The sequence below is a fragment of the Antedon bifida genome, chromosome 7 (genome assembly GCF_963402885.1).
Source record: "Antedon bifida chromosome 7, ecAntBifi1.1, whole genome shotgun sequence".
Classification (NCBI taxonomy): Eukaryota; Metazoa; Echinodermata; class Crinoidea; order Comatulida; family Antedonidae; genus Antedon; species Antedon bifida.
The window spans coordinates 13,556,658-13,580,395 of record NC_136232.1 but is presented as its reverse complement, the minus strand read 5'-3'; the positions used below and the strand labels follow the sequence as shown (position 1 = coordinate 13,580,395).

The 23,738-nt window shown below is 33.3% G+C and overlaps 1 protein-coding gene and 1 pseudogene across 2 annotated transcripts; one reads left to right on the top strand and one right to left on the bottom strand.

The window, feature by feature from the left end:
* Positions 1-4,379: 4,379 nt before the first annotated feature.
* LOC144847910 (uncharacterized) lies at positions 4,380-7,345 on the bottom strand. The gene is made up of 2 exons (XM_078704491.1): positions 7,328-7,345; positions 4,380-6,945 (listed from the first exon to the last, which is right to left on the bottom strand). Exon 2 carries the CDS (start codon positions 6,942-6,944, stop codon positions 5,256-5,258), a length of 1,689 nt encoding a protein of 562 aa, XP_078560617.1. The 5' UTR covers position 6,945; positions 7,328-7,345; the 3' UTR covers positions 4,380-5,255.
* A 4,488-nt stretch (positions 7,346-11,833) lies between these two features.
* LOC144847743 (type I iodothyronine deiodinase-like) lies at positions 11,834-15,379 on the top strand (annotated as a pseudogene). Its single transcript, XR_013613780.1, has 6 exons — positions 11,834-11,861; positions 12,461-12,605; positions 12,796-12,909; positions 13,095-13,286; positions 13,758-13,930; positions 14,730-15,379. The product of XR_013613780.1 is annotated as a type I iodothyronine deiodinase-like (transcript).
* Positions 15,380-23,738: the final 8,359 nt, after the last annotated feature.

Genomic DNA, 23,738 nt, shown 5'->3' with positions numbered 1-23,738 from the left:
GAGGTAAGATCCTCAACAGGAAGTGGAAACAAACAGTTCAAAGTCTAAATAAACAAAATGTGTTTGAAACGGAGTTTCAAACTGGGGAAAGGTTTTCTTTTAGAGTCAAGCAAACGTGTTTTTTATATTCAGTGTGAATTTAAGTAAAAGATGTATTGTTCCCAAAAAACATGAACATTTACTGAATAGGTTATTTAATTTAGGAAACAATTGTTTTCACTTATAAATGACAAAATAAAAATGGTTAAATTTAACCAACAAAACATTGGCTGGCAGCTAATCTGACTATTTGTGTTTGCTTTACAATTACGTTTTTTCAGCTAGGTAAATTTTGATTCGATCCAATTTAATTAATGTGACATTAAAATAGCTTATTCAACAAAAACAATTTTCTAAGAATCGTTTTTTCAGGGGAAAATACATCTATTATTAAAACAAATGATTGTTTTATAGAATTAATGCTCACTTTGAGTTGATAAGCAAAATGAGATGGCGTTTGTTGTGTTTGCCTCTGGATTTCGTTTTGCAATTCAGTTACAGAAATTACAGTCTCTCCACAAAACAAAATAGAAACAAAAATCGAAATAGAAAATACTAATATTCTTTTAATGATTCTCGGATGAATTTAATGATTCTTGTCATTTGTTCGTTTTTAAAACCGTATTATTATGTTCCATTGTTGTTATAGATTATGTTTCCCTCTTTTCTGCAATTGAAAGAAATAAATGTTTGTTTTGATTTGATTTATTTTTCAGAGATAAAACCAGCTTAAACGATGTAGGTCTAAGACTGTAATGTAAATAGTGTCGACATCAATATTGGTTGTATTTGTGTTTACGCTCTAGCACTATGGAGGACATCGGTTGGGACAGCGAGTTAGCCATCAAGATTTTAATACGGCAGAAAGAACTTCTGTAACAATGGAATTGGTGAAAGAACGTGTAGATTTAAAAGAAAGTGACTCGTTAGTCAATTTCCAGGTAAAGAGCACGTTCGGATTTTTATTTTGAAAGTAGGATTTGCATTATGTAGGTATACTTGTTAAAGGACAACTTGACCGAGGACCATATTTTAACAACGTATTAGGGATGTATATATGATTTCAGAACCATCGCGAGATTAAGGATATCAACATTGCACTGTCACTTGTGATGAAACAATAAGATAAGATATACTCTGAAAAGCTTATGAAAAAAAAATAGATAAGCAGGGGCGGTCGCAGAACTATTTTATTTGCATAAGCTTTTCATAGAGTATATCTTATTATTGTTTCATCACAAGTGACAGTGCAATGTTGATATCCTTAATCTCGCGATGGTTCTGAAATCATATATACATCCCTAATACGTTGCAAATTTGTTTAGTGATATAAGGAATATTTCGTAGGTTTGTCCACATGACTATGTTTGAGTATCTCACATTCATGTGCACATCCCAATATTATTTATGATTGAGAAATTTGTAAATGAGGTCATTGTGAATGAGGTCATTGTAAATGAGGTCATTGTGAATGAGGTCATTGTAAATGAGGTCATTGTGAATGAGGTCATTGTAAATGAGGTCATTGTGAATTAGAAGCCTCAAACACAACCAACAACATTTGACGGGTTTGTTCATTCAAACAAATGAATACGGTGTTATATAGTGTGGTTTAAAAGTGACATAGGAAAAACAACGGCCTTAAAGGACAACTTGACCAAGGATCATATTTTTACAACGTATTAGGGATTTACATATGATTTCAGAACAATCGCGAGATTAAGGATATCTCCGCACGCGCTCGCCGTACAGCCGTCGCCGTAAATTGCTGTGACGTCATAGGTGCATCGCAAAATCTACTTAATAAGTCCAGATAAGCAAAAGAAACAATAAAAAAATCAACATTTATATTTTTTACGATTTATTTACAAAGTGGGGGTTGCCCAAGAGTCCAGGACTGGCCGTAGCTACCGAGTATTTGCAAAGCCTAGATGGCCGGAAATGGTACTCTCGCACGTAAAATTCACGATAAATGGCACCTCTAGTTCGCTGGAAATGACATTTTAAAAAGTTAAAGTTGCTGCTATAAATATATATTGAGCAAAACGTTGAATTGTATTATTTTGAAATGAATGCTAAATAAGTCAGTAAAACCACAATTTTCATTTATCCACTAATAAACTGTACAGTGTTGCGTAAACCTCAATCCAAAAAAGAAAATATGATCGAAATTTGCAGAAAGAAGCAATTAAACACTGTTGTTTCAAAGTTCGGAACGTCCGTAATTACCATGGAAATTCGGTCCAATATTACGGACATAAAATAATAAAAATAAATAGGGTACTACAAAAATACAAACGCAATTCTCTAAACACTTGAGGCAGAAACTACTATGAAGGCAGCTAAGTGATTTTGAGTCTTCTAGTCTTCCATTACAAATAGAACATTTTAGTACTTTTATGTATATATCCTTAATTAATCCTTATTAAAAAAAAAATTATTATCCTTAAATCATTGCTAGCCATCCTGCAATAGTAATTTGATGAAACTCCAATCAATAACCTTATCCTTTGCAATGTTGTCCAGGTTTCAGGTAATAATGAAACTTTTTACCAATAAATATTGGTGTGATCTTCAACTGTATAGACGGACAATTTCAAAAAAAGTAATAAATATCTAAATGTAAGCACTGAAGTAGAGTTGGTTTTTCCACTTGTATCATGTGACCATAACTAGACTAGTTGAGATGTGTTCAAAATCAGTGAACACTGAACAAAAGCATATCTATGTAATTCTCACATTTTAAGAGATTGTATTATGTTTAATTGTATTTTTAAATATTATTACATTGTATATTACAATCCAAAAAATAAAGTGAGTTTTCTCATTGTTGAAACAGAATCAGTTTTCACAGCACATTTGAGAATGATTACAGTAATTTAATTTCTAATAAGACATACTGCAGTACACCACTCATTACTGCAGTATGTCTTATTATAAACACTAACTGACGGTCTTTGGCAATGGTTTGAACTTGTTACTGCTGTGGAATAACAAATATACTACTGAAGTACACCACTCATTACTGCAGTATGTCTTATTAGAAACGTTAAGTGTCGCTCTGCGGCAATGGTTGAAAACTGCTGGGAATAACAAATATACTACTGCAGTACACCACTCATTACTGCAGTATGTCTTATTAGAAACGTTAAGCGACGCTCTGCGGCAATGGTTTGAACTTGTTACTGCTGGGAAATAACAAATGAGACTGCTGCAGTACACCACTCATTACTACAGTATGTATTATTAGAAACGTTAAGTGATGCTCTGTGGCAATGGTTTGAACTTATTACTGCTAGAGAATAACAAATGATACTACTGCAGTACACCACTCATTACAACAGTATGTCTTATTAGAAACGTTAAGTGATGCTCTGCGGCAATGATTCGAACTTGTTACTGCTGGGAATAACAACTGATACTACTGCAGTACACCACTCATTACTGCAGTATGTCTTATTAGAAACGTTAAGTGATGCTCTTCGGCAATGGTTTGAACTTGTTACTGCTGGGGAATAACAAATATACTACTACAGTACACCACTCATTACTGCAGTATGTATTATTAGAAACGTTAAGCGACGCTCTGCTGCACTGGTTTGAACTTGTTACTGCTGAGGAATAACAAATAATACTACTGCAGTACACCACTCATTACTGCAGTATGTCTTATTAGAAACGTTACGTGATGCTCTGTGGCAATGGTTTGAACTTGTTACTGCTGGGGAATAACAAATGATACTACTGCAGTACATCACTCATTACTGCAGTATGTCTTATTAGAAACGTTAAGTGATCCTCTGTGGCAATGGTTTGAACTTGTTACTGCTGGGGAATAACAAATGATATTACTGCAGTACACCACTCATTACTGCAGTATGTCTTATTAGAAACGTTAAGTGATGCTCTGTGGCAATGATTTGAACTTGTTACTGCTGGGGAATAACAAATGATACTACTGCAGTACACCACTCATTACTGCAGTATGTCTTATTAGAAACGTTAAGTGACGCTCTGCGGCAATGGTTTGAACTTGTTACTGCTGGTGAATAACAAATATACTACTGCAGTACACCACTCGTTACTGCAGTATGTCTTATCAGATTTTAAGTAAATTTAAGGAGGATTTTACATTCCAGAATAATGAAACAAAGAGAAGATTACAAGTGGAAATATTTATTGTCCAAATTGGTAGTAATTTTAAAAAGCAAAATGTTAAATTGTTTTTGATACAAATACAAATTGCTTCATGGTATAACTGAATTAATATTTGTTGTAAATTGAGTTTTAGCCTTTATTTTAATTTATTACACTGAAATCAAAGCATTATTTGCACGCTCCAGGAATATACAAATAAATTAATGTAATCATCGTAATTTTGACCACTTTTTTTTCTCTATTTTTATTAACATAACATTACTGTAACATTATTTGATGCTGTAGATTCATCCAACACAAAAGGACATTTTAAAATGTTCTTTTTCTGGGTAAAATGTGGCATTTTTTCCTTCTTATTTGCCCTTGACTTGAGATTGTTATTATACAGTATATATATTTTTGACATGATTTTGTTTACATTTTACAGTATACAGTAGGTGACAAAGGCCTGCATTGTGTTTTCTCATAAGATATTCTTACTTGTCACCTAGCAGCTAGAAGAAGTTACTGATCACATTAGTTAAGGTGTTTTCTAGAAAATACTAGAATTTATTTTTAAATTGTTGCTAAATTAAACTACTATGTACACATTGTCGTTGTATTTTTCATTAATTATGAATTACATGCAATACACAAAAAAATATATGTAATGATAATTAAAGGATAAATACATTTTAATAATTTTAATTTATGCTTAAACAAATTTTAATGGAAATATTATATCCATGTAATTTATATACATGAGAAGAGTCGTTTGTTCAATTATAATAATTAAGCATTTTGTTGGTGCTGTCACCGTAATTTGCTACATCAACTATACATGGGTTATATGAAAAATATGTAATGTAATAAATATACACATTGAATGATTAGTTTAAGCATTGAAATACTAAAGATATTATTTATATTTTTTTATTATTATGAATTAGGCAAAAATGGATCACATTTAGATATGTACAAAATTTATAATTTGATTTAATAATTTGAATATTTCAATTAATATAGGAAACATTTTAATTAATTTATATACATGGGGAAGAGTAGTCTTGCTTTTAATATTAACACATTTTGATTCTGCTGTCACCCAGATTTGCTACAGCTACCATACATGGGTTATGATAAATGATACATAACTGCTGTGGTAAACTAATTCTATCTTCTTTTTTATCAATTCTTTTGATAAAATGTCCATCACTAGTAAAGTGTTGTAGTTTGTCTTTGCTTGCTATGATGATGTTATCATCCTCATCAACTACAACTCCCCATGGGTACATCACCTTACCATCTTCATATCCTTTATTGATGAGTAGTTTCATTGACCTGTCCTTGTCATCATACAATAATACTTGATGCTGTCCTGCATCTGCTATAAGTACTTTACCAGTTTTTGTAAGTGCAACATCAGAGTATCCACGTTCTTCCTTTTGTGTTCCTATCTTCTTCAACAGCTGACCATTAATTAAGCCAAACACGTACACACATGTAATGTTCCAATCTGCTACATATATAACATTAGTTGCCTCATCTATGTGAATACCACATGGATATTTCAATACACCCTTACCAATCGATTTGATCACATGACCATTCCTATTACATACTTGAATGCATTTATTACTGTCATCAATGAATGCTATGTTGCCATTCTTCATTCTGCGCATTCTGTTAACTTTCACACCCTTTGGTAGTGTAATCTTGCTTATACATTCTCCTGATTGCTTGTATTTGTGAATTTCATTTGTGCGAAATGAAACCAGCAAGCAATCATCATCACACTTTGCTACTCCTGTAGGCTCAACCTCTACTTTGATAGGAAGTGGTTTGAATACAACATTTCCAATGTCAGTTTCTTTCAATAAATCAATTGAATGTTTGTTTCTGATAAACTGAATTTGTCTAGTTGTACTGACTTCTTGGATTTCTTCAGATTTAATAATTTCATCCATCATTTTATTTAATACAATCTCACTTGATTTCATAGCAGTTGCTGGCTCACTCTTTAGTAACTGATTTAAGGAACTCATATTTGTGTTTAAATCAGTGTTGATTTTTGTTAATTTTGTAATTTGTACGTCATTAACTTTCTTTTCATTTTCATAATTTGCTTCAACTTTTTTCTTCTTTTCATCTGCTTTTTTCTGGATTATTAAAAACATTTCTTGAACTTGGTTATCAATATCTGTGAGACTTGCCTCTTTACTTTCTTCTAGTTCTTTAGCATTCTTTGTGACTATTTTGAGTACATTTTCTATTTTTTGTATCGATTCATTGGCAGCTTTCTTCAAATCTTCTGATGTTTCCTTAAACGTATTAAATGCTGTAACAATGTTAGTTAGTTCATGTTTTCCATCCCCAGCAATGTGCTCCAATTCAGTGCATTCTATGCATATTGGTACTTTACATTTGGTACAATACATTTTCAATGGTTGAGCATGAGAGATGCACAGAGAGGCAGTGCCTTTAACCTTCCTTTTCTGTTCGTGTTGTTTGATGGTTTCCAAGAGGTTGTTAAGAAAGGTATTTGGGGCAAGTTTTTGAAGGCCTCCTACTGGAATGGGATACTCTTTGCGACAAATAGGGCATGTTAGCGTGCCATGATTGGTTCGAACCCAATTATCCAAACACTTCAGGCAGAAACTATGAAGGCAGTAAAGTGATTTTGGGTCTTGTAGTCTTCCATTACAGATAGAACATTCTAGTACTTTATCATCTATATCTCCAAGTAAACTAATATCGTTGCTAGCCATCCTGCAATATTAATTTGTATTCAACATAAATTATTCAATCTAACATAGTAATAATGATAGTAATGGTTTTAGCTATACAAACAAACACATTTCCAATATCAAATTCATCTACATTCTTATACATTATTTCTTTTAATGGAGTTAGATGGGATTTGAACCCTTTGAAATAGTGGAACACAAAGTTAATATGCGAAACATCATTTGAATATAGACGTAGGCCTAGTCACATATCTACACTAATCACTAATATATAATCAAACATCGTATACTCTATCCGTATACTATCTAACCAATTGAACAATCTTTCTATCGACTAAAGTTGAAGTACAGTATATAGTCGTATCTCGGGACCATTCTATATAGTCACCACCAGGTAGGCTTACTTTATCAAGGCTTCTATGAATGGATGACTAGTTGGGAGCAGGAACGCTAGGTAGACTGTAGACCAAACCATGGATATGGATTAACCAAACCCAGTACCGTTTTACGATCATTCGGGAAATTCCCCCACGATATATTCAAACGTTGAGAGCGCTCTACTCCATGGAGAGATTTTTTTTTTGCATGTCCGTATTTTGATTTAACAATTGTTTTTTAAAATGTTATACGTGTGAATACAACTTACAGAGATCTTTTTTTTGCATTTAAATATGTTGCAGTATGTTTATTATCTATAATGTTTGCTCATTGCGTATTATCTAATGTATCAATAAATTACAAAAGATATTTATTTTCATTTAGGCCTAGTTATTTAGCCTATTTAAACTTTTACATTTTCCTCATTGTGTACTATTGCTGTTTTACTTATTCGCCAGTTTCTAAATGTTTTTCTAATGTATTCATAATGGACAAATAATATATCAGTATCAGTATATTTAGAGTGGTTGATGAATAGACAGTACTATGTGAAGAAAAATGTAATAAGTAAAATAAATATTTCTAACCAATTATGAACCACTAAACAAAAAAATCTTGCCGCAACGTATCGTAGACGCAACATAAGAAAATACTCTTCTATCTATTTTGTATCCCCTCTTACGATCGATAATCAATGACGAACGTAAAACAGAAACGGTGTTGAACACGTCGGTTCCTTATTGTGATGACACGTTCTTACGGCGCACTTTGCGTCGATCTGAAAACCAATTTCAGCTCTTAGAATATTTCCCGGGCCAAATTTGACAGTTCGTCCCAATAACTTGGGATCACTTTTTGTATCTATCACGGGTGCTTGAAAACAAAAGTCAGTTTCTTTTTTTTACTTTGATGATGATGAAGACAATTTAGTGTTTGCTGGAACTGGAACTTATTAAACATGTCTTTTGACAATATCGGTAATACCGATATGAATATACACCCGTTTTATTTTTTAAAAATAAATTAAACGTCACTAATCACATTGCAACCGTAAGTAAATCGGCAAATTGTAATTTTGGCGCGAATATGTTTTATTTCAATCTTGAATAGCTTTTGTCTTGTGAACGTTGACATAATGGCATGAAAGGTTATTCGAAATTATGGAAGCCGTTACGAGCAATTATTCACGCAGTTATCATTAAATGAAACAGATGATATGTCACAGGAAACGATCGATTTATTATAATATAATTGATAATATAATTTATAAGCAAAATTTGCAGAATACGCGGATACCTATCGTTCGTTCTATTTAGCTTTTTGTCAAATCACAATTTGAATATATATTGTCAAATTTGGCCCGGAAATATTTTAAGAGCTGAAATTAGTTTCCATATCGACAAAGTGCGCCTAAAGCTTGGTTCCCACTAGGATGCAACGCACCAATGACAAGCGATCGATTATTCGAACAGACGCTTGTCATTGGTCAACACGCATAAATATGTATTTATCATTTATAATTGATGTATTTTAATTACAAAACTGCTTTCTCTATTAATTTAGGAACTTAATCAAAGTTGATGAACAGCATTACTCAGTTTTTACAAGTGATCCCTTCTCCAAAACACAACTTTGTCTGGTGTGTGATAATATGGACGATCAATTCAAAAATGTTTTCAATGCATTCCCAGATAGAATATTTCTAATACAAAGAGAGAAGTTAATGTATATCGATAAAAACATACATTCCCAGATGAAAAAACCCATGAAATTAATGACAGATGAGGCCCGCCAAGTACTTGAGAAGTTTTTTTAATAAATCGTCTTGTTCGAAGACGGCAATATTGTTTTACTCGTTTTGAATATACACAAACTTAAAATAACAAAACTCCAATCAACATGGCAGTTAACGTGACGTTTTAACAGAAAAGCAACACGTCTTAACTCTATTTTGCAATGAAATTAAGAATCTTGTAAGTAAAGGCATATAACTGACTATTAACTATTAACAATACATTACACTACTTCTTATGTGTAAAGGACATCCTGATGAATATATTGTGTTTATTTTAGAGAGTTGAAATAAAAACAACCAAGAAACGAAATTTTTAAAAATGAAGCATTTTGATAACTACAAATTTGTTTCGTATGCTGGCAAAGCTAACACACTCGTCAGTCAAATTGTGTATTTGTTTATAATTGCCTATTGTTTGTGGTTCTTTTTTTGCTATTAATTATAAATTTCTTTCTATGTCTACAAGTAGATACCAGCTCATTTTTGCTGTTATGTGTGCCTAGTACATTGTTTTATATTTTTCCATTTAATATTATAGTGTATGTTTGAGTCCCTGAGCGTCCATATATTTACTTAATTCCGTGCTGTTCCTATGTTTGTCCTTCTTGAAGCTGTGAGTGTGATTTCTGTACCGCGTTTTAAATTGATTCTCTGTTAGCTCTACATACGTTCCTTGCTTGTCAATGTCCGCTTTGGTCACTGTTGCTTGGTATACTATTTCTTTTGTCAGACATTTTTTTGGGAGTGGGCATTCACTCTTTAAGCGGCAGTTACAATACGTATTTTTTTCTTTCCTAGCACATATTTATTGTGCGAGCTAATTATGCTATCAATATTCGGCATACAACTATAACTAAGTTTTAGTTTGTTCCTATTAAAAATCTTTCGGAACTTATGGTCTAGTGGTATGATACTCGCCCTGTAAGGGAGAGGTCGCTGGTTCGAATCCCACCAGAGACATTTTTTCATTAGACAACTAAAAAAAAAAAATACGGAACTTTCGCCAATGAGCTATGCTCGACGCGATTATGAGATCATGTTTCGAGTATGAGCATTGTTTCTATAATTTTACAGTATGATTTATATATAATTTACACAGTGCTACGGTTACGGCAGACCAACACAAAGACTGTAGGCTATTTGACTATTGGAACATTTCATTTGCATAAAGATATTACATTATTAAATTATTTGTTATATTATATTTCTGACCTTGTTGCCTATATACAATACAGTATTAATTATTACCAGAAGGGTCAATGTTATTGTCAATGCATATATATTTTGTCGTCGTTCGTTATCGTTCTAGTGTAAACGGGCATTTAATCTGGAATCAGGAGAATTGAAGTTCCGACCGAATAGTGTGTATTTTTAGTGCGTACAGTATGTACTATTTTCTTTGATATGTGGATGGTTGAATCGTGTTTACAAAATAAAATTAGCCTTATTTCCATTAAAACAAATTATTGTAATCATACAAAATAAATAAAACAAACAGCCAACAGGGGCTTATATTAACCGTATGTGGGAATCATTTGTGCACACTCCAATACCAAATCAAATATCAGATAAAGGCTTAAAGATAACAGATAAAGATAAATCACATGATAATGCAAACCCAAATTCAGACACAGAAGTAGATAATTGATGAAGTGTTCAGCACACAGGATACTGCAGATGAAAGCAGCGGAAGTGAATCTGACAAAGAACAAGAACATGTAAAAGAAAAAGACAAAGATATAGTAATTTAGACTTTGAGACCGAGATAGAACAGAACATTAGCGAATCAAGTGAAAGCAAGGAACAGAAAAAGGTAACAGATTTTTTTGTTTCTACCACTAAGTAAAAAAGTAACAATGAAAAGAAAGGGCTACCAATGATTCTCGCTCGAATGAGCAGGGTGAAAGTATGACAAGGTGATTCCTACCACTGCTTCGGATCATCACATAGTAGAGGAATATACACATTTATTGATAGTAAAATTCAACACAGGGTAACAAAACAACGGTAAAAGTAAGTCCGAATCGAATAAGACGATTATTAGGCACTTCAGTCACGTGAGATTTCCCGTTGAACGGCCCATGCACATTACACGAACTAACGACGCGACGACTGTTCAGGTTATAGACAAGGCAACCTATCATTTTGTGTGAAACAAATTTCAAACAGAGATTTTTTTTTTAAATGGTCACATGTGATGAGGAGATCAAAATTAACTCTCTCGGATTAGTAGTTTTTTAGATATGATAACCCTGTCATTTCACCCTAATTTGCATATTTAAGCTAATTTGCATATCATCGTGATGAGTGACAGAGGTGTGATGCTCAAATTTTGATCTCCTCATCATATGTGACCATTTAAAAAAGAAAAATCTCTGTTTGCAATTTCTTTCACTTTGGGCTCTTTTTTTTTAGAAAAATTGCCTAGCCTATTATTTTACGTTACACAAAACGTTTACTGATTGTTAAATAACAAAAAAAAACATATTTCTGTTGATTTTTCCTGGTAAGAACAAAACATGCCAATTAATTCTATCAGATGGTTGTTAATACACAAATAAAAAATAACCAGGGTAATAATAAAAAACAACTGTGCCAAAGAAGACAAAATAGGTCTACTGTACTGGTACATTTTGTTTACTGTAACTTAAATGGACTAGTCCTGTTTACTGGTGCCTGGGAATTATTGTTATATTATAAAGTCTTGGGTTTAACTATCACTGTGCTGGTAGTTGGATTTCAGTAAAGAATTCAATTCAGCCGAGGTAGGTGTATCATTTATTTAAAAGTATACCAGTAGAACAGGGTAAGTTGTAAATAATGTGGAATTGTTCTATATTATTTGTTATCGTTGTTACGATGCGTAATAATGCTATTTTGCCAAAACTGCTACGAAACTGAACGAAAGAGCTAACAACCCGGGTAAACTCAATATAAACTGTACCAATGACAATGATGATACTGAGTGTTTTTACCAACTTTTACATCCAATCATCTACAATAAAATGATTGAGAAATAATTGTAAATAGATGGTATATTATCAGACATTTACCGCATAAATTTACGTAATCTTTTGCGATCATGCTATTTTCGGCGGTGTCTTTTATTACCGATTTTATTTTAAAATATCATTAAATTGAACATTTAAAAAATGAATGTAAACATGTAAGAGTTTAATGTACGTTTAAGAAAGCGATACGTGGAAAGGTTGCGTTGTGTTTCCAGTATACCTTTCGGCATAATATTATATATTTGTCCATTATACTGTACCATACTCAGAAAAGGAAATTTAAATATTCCACCCTTAAAGTATGGATGTAGATATTAGTAGGGCCTATATGATTTTTTTTTAAATGATTGCAGCAATATGGAGGACCTCGGCTGGGACGCCGAGTTGACAATTAAGATTTTAAGACGACAGAAAGAACTTATGTTTGCATCTGAAACATTGAAATCTTGTGAAGAACGTTTAGATTTCAAAGAAAGTGACGTGCTAGTGCATTATCAGGTAATCATTTAATAAAAGCCTAACCAAAATCTTTCCTTGCATTACTCATGACGACGAGACAGTCTAGAGTTTATAACTTTATTCCATTTTGGAAACAAGGTGTACCATACAATTTACTAGTGTTTATTCCCCTTTCAAAACCATTCCAATTTCGTGAACCCACCATCGTTTTATCTAATTCTAACCATAGGAAATAAAGAAAGAGGTTGATGATCAAGTACTGAATGAATTGGGCATTAAGGTACCGTCTGATTTTCCTGGTATTATGCCTTATGTTGACGCAAACTTTTCCGATAACCAAGAGGTGTGTACAGCGTGATCGTTTATTTTATCCACATATATGTCTTGTTTAAACGTGTAAATCATTACAGTTAATGACATCAGCGTCAATTCACATTGCTACCATGTATACTTCCTAATATACTCATTGTTCTAGAACATAAATCACGTAATTTTTATATGAAATAATAGTCTAATAACTGATTTTAGGTTAAAGAAGTATTGAGGTACAGGAATTACACAGAACTTGGTAAAGATGTTTTAACAGTTGGAGGAACATATCCAGATGTTGAATTGTTTTCAGTTGAAACACATGACAAATACCCGCTTTCAAGCCTTCATCTTCACAAGGAACGCCCTTTTCTCATCGTTACCTCATCAGCATCCTGACCTCCGTTTCAGGTGCAGTGTTTGTATTTTGCGGCTTACAGGATTAAGTGGGCGTTTATTCATAAATATAATTTGAAGAGAAGTTGTAATTTTTTATATTTTCTGAAACAGTCTTTTTGTTTTGGCAGTATGTACACGATCGACTGCATAATTGTTATTCTATTTTATTAAGTTTAAAGTTCAAGTACCTCTTTTATTGAAATATAAGAGATATGAACTGTTTCAATGAGGTGAAAATAAACTTTAAAAAAATGAGTTGGTCTCTAATGGGTGAATAAAAATAATATTAGCCTACCTAATACTTTCCTTTATTTCTTAAGAGTATTCATAAGAACAAAATGTGATCAGCCGTAACGTCTATCTGGATTTAACTTTAAAATGCTGATAGTACAAAATTATAACTTTTTTTTTAAACCTATGCTGATTCACATTTTTAACGTTTGCAAAATGTAACTTTCTTCTGTTTGTATTTCTACTATACAGGCAATCGTGAAAGGTGGTGGTCTTTCTAGATTGTTCGATGACTATAAAGATAAGGTAGATTTCTTATGTATATACCAATCAGAAGCACATCCTACGGAGCAATGGAGCTTAGGCCCCGTACACAACAGTATTTCACAACATACTACGATAGATGAACGAAAACAAGCAGCTATGTATGTTTGATATTTTTCATGTTCTGTATAAAGTATTGTGCATACTTAACAATTATTTCATCCTTTCCATTTTTACGTGTCACCTCTACTGTAAGTGAACCTACTGATAAACCGATTGACTGACCACACAACTGACACTAAACAACTAAGCATGACTGCCACTGAATCAAACTACCTCTGACTAACTAAATATGACAGATTAACACTAAACGTAACTAACAGACAATAAATTCAAATAACACTACTGAACCAACAGCGACTGACATTAAACTAGGTCTAACAGTGACTCACACTACGCATAATACAGTGACTGTAAGCTAGGTCAAAAGTGACTGACACTAAACTAGGCCTAACAGTGACTTACACTAAACTAGGCCTAACAGTGACTGACACTAAATTAGGCCTAACAGTGACTTACACTAAACTAGGCCTAACAGTGACTTACACTAAACTAGGCCTAACAGTGACTTACACTACGCATAATACAGTGACTGTAAGCTAGGTCAAAAGTGACTGACACTAAACTAGGCCTAACAGTGACTTACACTAAACTGGCCAAACAGTATTCTGAGAATAAACTCCAAATGACCATACATCGAATTTACAGACACCTTGATCATCGTCGACACAACATTTAAATTTCAATAAAATATCATTGATTTCTTCTTTAAATAAACAAACTTGATAATTTTTTCCTCTTTTGTGGCGTTCACCACTACTTGTATTCATATTAACTTAAATCAATACTGATTTCAATGTGTCTAATATCATATTCATTGTTATTTTTATACATCCATAGGAACTTGATCAAAGTTGATGAACAACATTACTCAGTTTTCACAAGTGATCCATTCTCCAATACACAACTTCGTCTGGTGTGTGATAATATGGATAATCAATTCAAATATACGTTCAATGCTCATCCAGACAGAATATACCTGATACAAGGAGATAAGTTAATGTATATAGGTAGAAACATAATATCACAAATGAAAGAACCAATGAAATTAATGACTGATGAAGCCCACCAAATACTTGAACAGATTTTCAAATAAGCTATCTTAATTGATTTCATATTTAATATAATGAATATTTCATATTATGTAGTGGGGTTATGCCTAATCTTTTATTTTAAAGATTGTATAAAACAAATTTTGTAAGCATCAGAAGCCTTTCCAATAACATTTGATGTTGCAATGAGTGACTCGGTGCTGTCTAATAATTTAATTGCATTGTATATTGGTAATTACTATCTATTTAATTGGCGCATGCAAATATTCGGGGTTTAAATGTAAACTTTTATTATACATTATGTTCCAAACATAACAATAACGTAAAAGAACACGATGACGACGATTATGAAAATGTATTATTGTACAACTTAACCGTTTGATGTTTATTGTCTTGATGCGCTACTGTTCTATTTTGAAAATAAATGTTTACTCAATTATTTAATCTAAACAATCCTGTGTATGTTCATTTATGCCTTTCACACAGTTCTTTACAGTAATTTAATGATCATAGAAATGCATACTGAATCAAGCATGATAATGCTTTGTAGGTACCAATAATGAGTCGATGCTTGGGGTTTAATGAGGATGATTATTTTAGAAACTGTAGTACTAATGCATATATTTATATTTATAACACATCGAGTGTATCCTTGTCATTTGATTGGTTAATTTCGCATCATGTGCCGTTCAGTATTTAGTTCTATTGCACGGTAAAGTTCTAATCAACGGTTCTATTACACGACAATAGAATGGATTAAAAATATATGAAACAATTGATAATAAGTGATATCAAAATATTTTATGGAACGCAAGGGTATGGAGGCTGTAATGTACGCCATCTATAACTTCTACTCCGCGTCCAAAATGGGAGTATTTCGTCGTCTTGCCTCCAGCCTATTCTTCGACATTGATTTAAGATTGAGATAGCGGATTAATTTAGTTAAGTTTTCTATAAAACGATGTGTTACAAAACAAATAATAAATACTGTGTATTAATTAAATATGGCTATTGAACAGCCATTCAACTCATAAAAATACTCTCCCATTCAACTTAAAAACATTCTTTATTAATAGTGTATTGGGAGACCGAATTATAAAAAGAAATACTAATTAATCGGTTATTTAATTTAATAAACGAATTTAATAATCGATTTTTTTCAATTTTATAAATAGGCCTATATGTTACTTAAAATGAACAAAACAGTCAAAGGTCCTATAAGAATGCTTTCATTGGGAATTGTGTTTCTAAAATGGCCTCAATTATAAACCTCTCTACTACAAGCTACTATAGGACATAATGTAAATAAGTGCGGGTGGTAGTTACAAAATGGGTTGACCTTCATATTTATTATTTACAAAAGCTAATCCGGTCACGGAAGACCAACAAAAAGACTGTTGCTTGCAAAATATACAGCCTGTAGGCTATTTGACCATTGGAACATTTCATTTGCATAATGATGTTACATTATTATATTATTTGTTATATTACATATCCGACTTTTTTGCCTATATAAAATTACAGTATTAATTATTAGTCGCGTGCAACGCGACTCTACAGCTCACAATGTGATCGGTCGGTCGGTTGGTCGGTAAACACTAATTTGTATATGGCCTTGTCTTGATATCAGTTTCATCTAGCTAAGTCAATTTTTCAGAATATATTCCTTATGGCCAGGAATCGATGTGGTTATGTTTTCACGGTGCGCAATAAAAAATTACGCGGTCTACGCACGATTTAACGAAATCACGTTTGTAATCATATCTTCACAAGCATGAATCACAATTAGATAAAATTTGGTACTCATAAATTTCAGGTCATATTTCATCATATGTCAATACAATTACGTGCGTAGCGCATATAACGTATGCGTACGCGCGCTTAAAATTTTCAAAATTGTCAAAATTTGTTTTTGATTAAATTAGAGTACGTTTCAGGCAATTTTAAGCGTTTAAAAAATTGCTATGAGTGCGTTGCACTGCGCGTTAAACGTTAATACGCACTCTTTATGCCCGATTTCTGTTTTACAACCTTTCTTTAATAATATCATCATATTTGATTCACCTTTCAACTCGAAATTACGTTATACGAGCACGTCAAAGGTGACAGGCTACGCACGTATAAGTTAACAAAATGGTGAAAATATGCTAAATTTAAAAATTAATATAGATCGTCAGAATGCTCGGGAACACCTATTTTGCATTTAATTTTCTTAAAGTGTATCACATGTATGATTTATTATGAAATTAAGAGAACAAAAGTTAATTAAGTCATCATTAATTGCATATTAAATTTAAAAAATAATAATTTCGACAAAATAACAAACTTAACATTAACTTTCTTCCTTAAATGTTCATATATTAAATTTAAATGTATATAGTTTGACAGGGCATCATTTTTTTAATATATTTAAAGATGTCATCATAGTAAAAATTATAATTAATTGCGGTATGTAATAATCTATCTGCACCAAAGTGGTTACTGCATAGTAAATACACGGAGAAATCTTTCTACAACTTTTAGTCAGTTGTGTAGTATGGTATGTATGTGTGTGTATGGCTCGGTGGTACCGAGATCGAGTCTCACCTTGGAAACGAAACGTAATAAGAAGATTAGAGACATAACAGCTTCCTCAATGTGTGCTGTTTCCAGGATGGCCGACCTCTGAGCTCTTAACTTTTCATGCCATTTTTTTTGCAATTTTTTAAATCGTTCCAAGAGCGCCAATTACGATTGGAACCTACATTTCTTTAAAATAGTAATATCAGGTCGATTGTGTTTTAATTTCTTATCCATGTAAACTTTCATGTCCCAAGTAATTCGAATGTTTTTATTCTCTGTGACTGCTAATGGCTGATGGTCATACCATTTGTCAGTACATTCGATTCCGTATTTTCTGCAAATCTCCCAGTGTACCTGCAATGCCACCATGTCATGAGCGAGCATCTTGCATCCACTGATAATATATCTTACAGTTTCAGTAGAGCCTCCACACAATGTACATAACGGTGTTTCTGATCTGAATGCTCGCATTCGTTCTTAAAGCTTGTTCTTGAGCAGCTAGTATCAAACCTTCTGTCTCCTTCAAAAAACCATTCATAAGCCATCTCAAAGAATCTCCATGTAGGGCTTTCTCTTTCCAGCCCTTGTTTTCTCCTCTTGCCACCTCTTCTGATAATCTATAAGATTTCCTTTTTTATCTAACACCTTCTCCTTTAAAGCAAATTGCAGCATCCACTGTAGTATTTTTATTCTACTCTATAGCTCACTATGTCTGATGGTTGGTCGGATGGTTGGTCGGTCGGTCGGTAAACACTAACTCAAATTTGAGCACGCGACTGCAGCCATGTTAAAGGGTCACAAAGATGTCATGTATTTTTTAAAAAGGGTTTTATTTAACGACGCCCACTGTGCTTCATCGCTGTCGAAAAATAAGTTGGGTTATTAACAATTATCAATGCATATTTATATTTTGTCGTCGGTCGTTATCGTTCTAGTGTAAACGGGCATTTAATCTGGAATTAGGAGAATGAAGTTCCGAACCAATAGTGTGTATTTTTATTGCGTAAAGTATGTACTATTCTTTGATGTTGAGTCGTGTTTAGGCCTACAAAATAAAATTAGCCTTATTTCCATTAAAAACAATGTATTGAAATCATAAAAAATAAATAAAACAAAATAGAGGATACAAGGAACCAAAACAAAATATTTATTTTTAGCGTTGATTTTCAATTGTAATAGAAATAACGCAAGGATGTTCTTTATCAATAGGCCTATTTGTCAAATAAATATAATACACAACAGTTAAGCTATACATGCTTTTACACAAACCTTTGTTTTTTAAAATACTTTATTATTTTGTTTTATTTTCAAAAGATTTCCAAAGACAAAAAACAACACAAAAGCATAACAATTGTTATAAGCAAGCAATAACGATGCAAATAATAATATTTAAAAAATTTACATTTACTTTAGATTGCAATTATAATGTAAACAAATTTCAATTTAAAATGTTATTTATTAAGTTACACTCTAATAATAAATGTGTCATAGTCTCACTGTTCATGTTAATAGGAGCAAATATTTGTTTCAATAATATTTATTTTAAATAACCTATGGTTTGTCATTAAACAATTTGTCACGATTTTTTATTGTAAAACCTGTAATCTCAAAACTTATGAGCATTTAAAAGACAACTTATAAATCCTTGGCCAAAGAGCATCATCCATACCAAATTCCTCATTAATTCTACTCCTTGTTTTGGTGGATCAACCTTTCGATTAACAAACAATATGTAGATGAATTTGGTATGTAAACTTTGAATATATGTTTGGTCTTAAAGCAAACTCAGACAGCGTCGTACGACGAGGCCCGACGAGACGTCTTGTTTTTAATTGACTCGTCGGTGCTGTCTGAATTGAATCCAGACGAGACGGGTCGTCGTAAGATAGCGTCGGGGGTAGTTTTAGGTCGTCCTGAGCATATTAAACATGTTTAATTTTCATCCGACGGGACGACTCGTTTGCTGGGTGATAACCAATCACAAGCGTTTAAATTATGACGGCAGGTCACGAGGGGAAAAGTTTTGATCGAGGAGCGCGAAGAAGTATGCTTCGCGGGGATTATTTCCATCATCATGGCGGCCAAGATTTATGGTCAGAAGAGTCTTGCCTTATTGACCTTTGGAGGAATGACATTTGTCTATATGACACTATACCTCCTCCAAAGATTATAGCAATCGCCAGCTTAGGCAAAATAAAAGTAGAAGAATTCGCCGTGTTATAATGAAAAAGTGCAACAAATAAATCTTTAATCTTGATGAGATATGAAATCTGTACTTTGGATAGTACTATGGTGCTGGTATAATATTTGATCACTATAGCATTAACTAACCGAGGTAAGTCATGTTCATTTTGCTTTTGCCTTTTCTTTTTATTTTTTTTATGTCATAGAAACCGAATGAAAAAATTAAAAAAAAAACAGTATGTAAAGCTACCACCGTACGTTAAGCTAAACCCTGTTTTTTCTTTTAAACCTTTGTTACTCAACGTCGGTAACGGGTTTTAATTGTGCTATATTCACGCAAACATTACTTTACAAGTGTACCTTCGCCAAGTGCAAGCCTTTGAACCATTATTATTTACCTCCGCCAAGGAGGTATATGTAGTCGATCGTGTGAGTTTGTCTGTTTGTTTGTTTGTTACTTGGCAAAATAAAATTTTGCCAAGTATAGTTTTGTTTATTTTTTAGCACGATAGCGCTTACAATTTTCAAGTTATTATTCTGAATTTTTCGGTGTAGATAGGTATATACTTACAGACCATGCCTATTGAAATTCAAGAAAATCGGTGTATTAATAACTTCACAAATAAATTAACTAGTGTTAAATTGCACTGGTCAATCTTTTCTTCAGAAAAGTCGTCGTTGCAATACCGGAGTTTGTTTGTATTAAACATTATTTAAACAATTATAAACCGCAGTAGATTTTGAACAGATTTTAAAAAACCTATTTCTTTTCAAATTCACCCGTTTGTTTTTGGCGTTGCTGTTCCATTGTTATTCAAATTAAACTATTGTTAGTTGATAATTAGATTTTAGTACCAGCGTGTGTCCTTCCTTATTTCATTCTGTACATAGGTATACCCTATACGGTAACGGAACGTTTTGCCGAACGCCATTTCGCCGACAGACCACTGACCGACAGACTATTCGCCGACCGGACATTTCGCCGACAAGACATTTCGCCGACCGGACATTTCACCGACAAGACATTTCGCTGACAAGACATTTCGCCGACAGGACATTTCGCCGAAAAACATTTAGCCGACAGACAATTAGCCGACAGACATTTGACCGACAGACATTTGACCGACAAGACACTTTGACAATAGGCCAGTTGTCTGTCGGCTAATTGTCTATCGGCGAAATAGTTGTCGGCAAAAAGTCTTGTCGGCGAAATGTCCTGTCGGCGAAATGTCCTGTCGACAAAATGTCCTGTCGGCGAAATGTCCTGTCGACCAAATATCCTGTCGACTAAATGACCGGTCGGCTAAATGTCTGTCGGCTAAATGACTGTCGACGAAATAGCATTCGGCAAAATGTCCTAGTTATACTTACAGAACATGCCTATTAATTTTCAGGAAAATTGATATATTGGTCATGTCACAAAAGCTTATCTTCCTTACGATATATTAAATAGCACGCATTCTGTATTCGTTTAACATGGACATATTATTTTATATGGACCAAAATATTAGTCGACTGGTCGAGCGGTTAAGCTTACACCGTGGGTTAAGGCAGGGCCCACGCAAACGGCACAGCTTCAAGACACTCCTCGACTCCTGGTAAATCTTGATTTTAGAAAGGTCATTGTTGCAATGACGAAGTTTGTATTAAAAATTATTTAAACAAATTATACATCCCAGCAGGATTTGAACCATGTAAAGCTAATACCTAAAGCAAAACAAATGTATCATTTAACATGCTCCCTATCAGTGGATATATTTTGCGAAGTACTTCACTCAGTTTCTGAGTGCTTTCATTTGTTTGTCTGTTTGTTAGCAGGATTACTCAAAAAGTTATTCCAAGATATTTACCAAAATGAGAATACAGATAGATATGTGGTCAAGGACGGACTCAATTTTGGACCACTTTTAGTATTATTTTTCAGACCTGCTAGTGTTAAAAGATAGGACAGAATTTTCAAAAGCCGGCGAGCAGTCTTAGAGTAACAAGTACCTCAACTGAAATTGCATTTTCTCGAGAACTAATTGTCCAAAAAACTTCATTTTTGTACAAGAGGAAAGAGTGATAATTTGTGATTAAAATACAATTTGATTTAATGTACAAGTTTTTTTATATGAGTATAGTTTTAAAAAACCTATTTCTTTTCAAAATCACCCGTTTGTTTTTGCCGTTCCTGTTCTATTGTTAACTGAAACTATTGTTAATTGAAAGGCTGGTTAATTAACCTTTACACCAAACTCGCATACACAAGCTTGCAACAAATAAATCTTTAATCTTGATGAGATATGAAATCTGTACTTTGGATAGTACTATGGTGCTGGTATAATATTTGATCACTATAGCATTAACTAACCGAGGTAAGTCATGTTCATTTTGCTTTTGCCTTTTCTTTTTATTTTTTTTATGTCATAGAAACCGAATGAAAAAAAAAAAAAAAAAACAGTATGTAAAGCTACCACCGTACGTTAAGCTAAACCCTGTTTTTTCTTTTAAACCTTTGTTACTCAACGTCGGTAACGGGTTTTAATTGTGCTATATTCACGCAAACATTACTTTACAAGTGTACCTTCGCCAAGTGCAAGCCTTTGAACCATTATTATTTACCTCCGCCAAGGAAGTATATGTAGTCGATCGTGTGAGTTTGTCTGTTTGTTTGTTACTTGGCAAAATAAAATTTTGCCAAGTATAGTTTTGTTTATTTTTTAGCACGATAGCGCTTACAATTTTCAAGTTATTATTCTGAATTTTTCGGTGTAGATAGGTATATACTTACAGACCATGCCTATTGAAATTCAAGAAAATCGGTGTATTAATAACTTCACAAATAAATTAACTAGTGTTAAATTGCACTGGTCAATCTTTTCTTCAGAAAAGTCGTCGTTGCAATACCGGAGTTTGTTTGTATTAAACATTATTTAAACAATTATAAACCGCAGTAGATTTTGAACAGATTTTAAAAAACCTATTTCTTTTCAAATTCACCCGTTTGTTTTTGGCGTTGCTGTTCCATTGTTATTCAAATTAAACTATTGTTAGTTGATAATTAGATTTTAGTACCAGCGTGTGTCCTTCCTTATTTCATTCTGTACATAGGTATACCCTATACGGTAACGGAACGTTTTGCCGAACGCCATTTCGCCGACAGACCACTGACCGACAGACTATTCGCCGACCGGACATTTCGCCGACAAGACATTTCGCCGACCGGACATTTCACCGACAAGACATTTCGCCGACAAGACATTTCGCCGACAGGACATTTCGCCGAAAAACATTTAGCCGACAGACAATTAGCCGACAGACATTTGACCGACAGACATTTGACCGACAAGACACTTTGACAATAGGCCAGTTGTCTGTCGGCTAATTGTCTATCGGCGAAATAGTTGTCGGCAAAAAGTCTTGTCGGCGAAATGTCCTGTCGGCGAAATGTCCTGTCGACAAAATGTCCTGTCGGCGAAATGTCCTGTCGACCAAATATCCTGTCGACTAAATGACCGGTCGGCTAAATGTCTGTCGGCTAAATGACTGTCGACGAAATAGCATTCGGCAAAATGTCCTAGTTATACTTACAGAACATGCCTATTAATTTTCAGGAAAATTGATATATTGGTCATGTCACAAAAGCTTATCTTCTTTACGATATATTAAATAGCACGCATTCTGTATTCGTTTAACATGGACATATTATTTTATATGGACCAAAATATTAGTCGACTGGTCGAGCGGTTAAGCTTACACCGTGGGTTAAGGCAGGGCCCACGCAAACGGCACAGCTTCAAGACACTCCTCGACTCCTGGTAAATCTTGATTTTAGAATGGTCATTGTTGCAATGACGGAGTTTGTATTAAAAATTATTTAAACAAATTATACATCCCAGCAGGATTTGAACCATGTAAAGCTAATACCTAAAGCAAAACAAATGTATCATTTAACATGCTCCCTATCAGTGGATATATTTTGCGAAGTACTTCACTCAGTTTCTGAGTGCTTTCATTTGTTTGTCTGTTTGTTAGCAGGATTACTCAAAAAGTTATTCCAAGATATTTA

Coding starts and splice junctions, on each gene's coding strand:
- LOC144847910 (XM_078704491.1), bottom strand. CDS start 6,944: ATGGCTAGCAACGATATTAGTTTACTTGGAGATATAGATGATAAAGTA.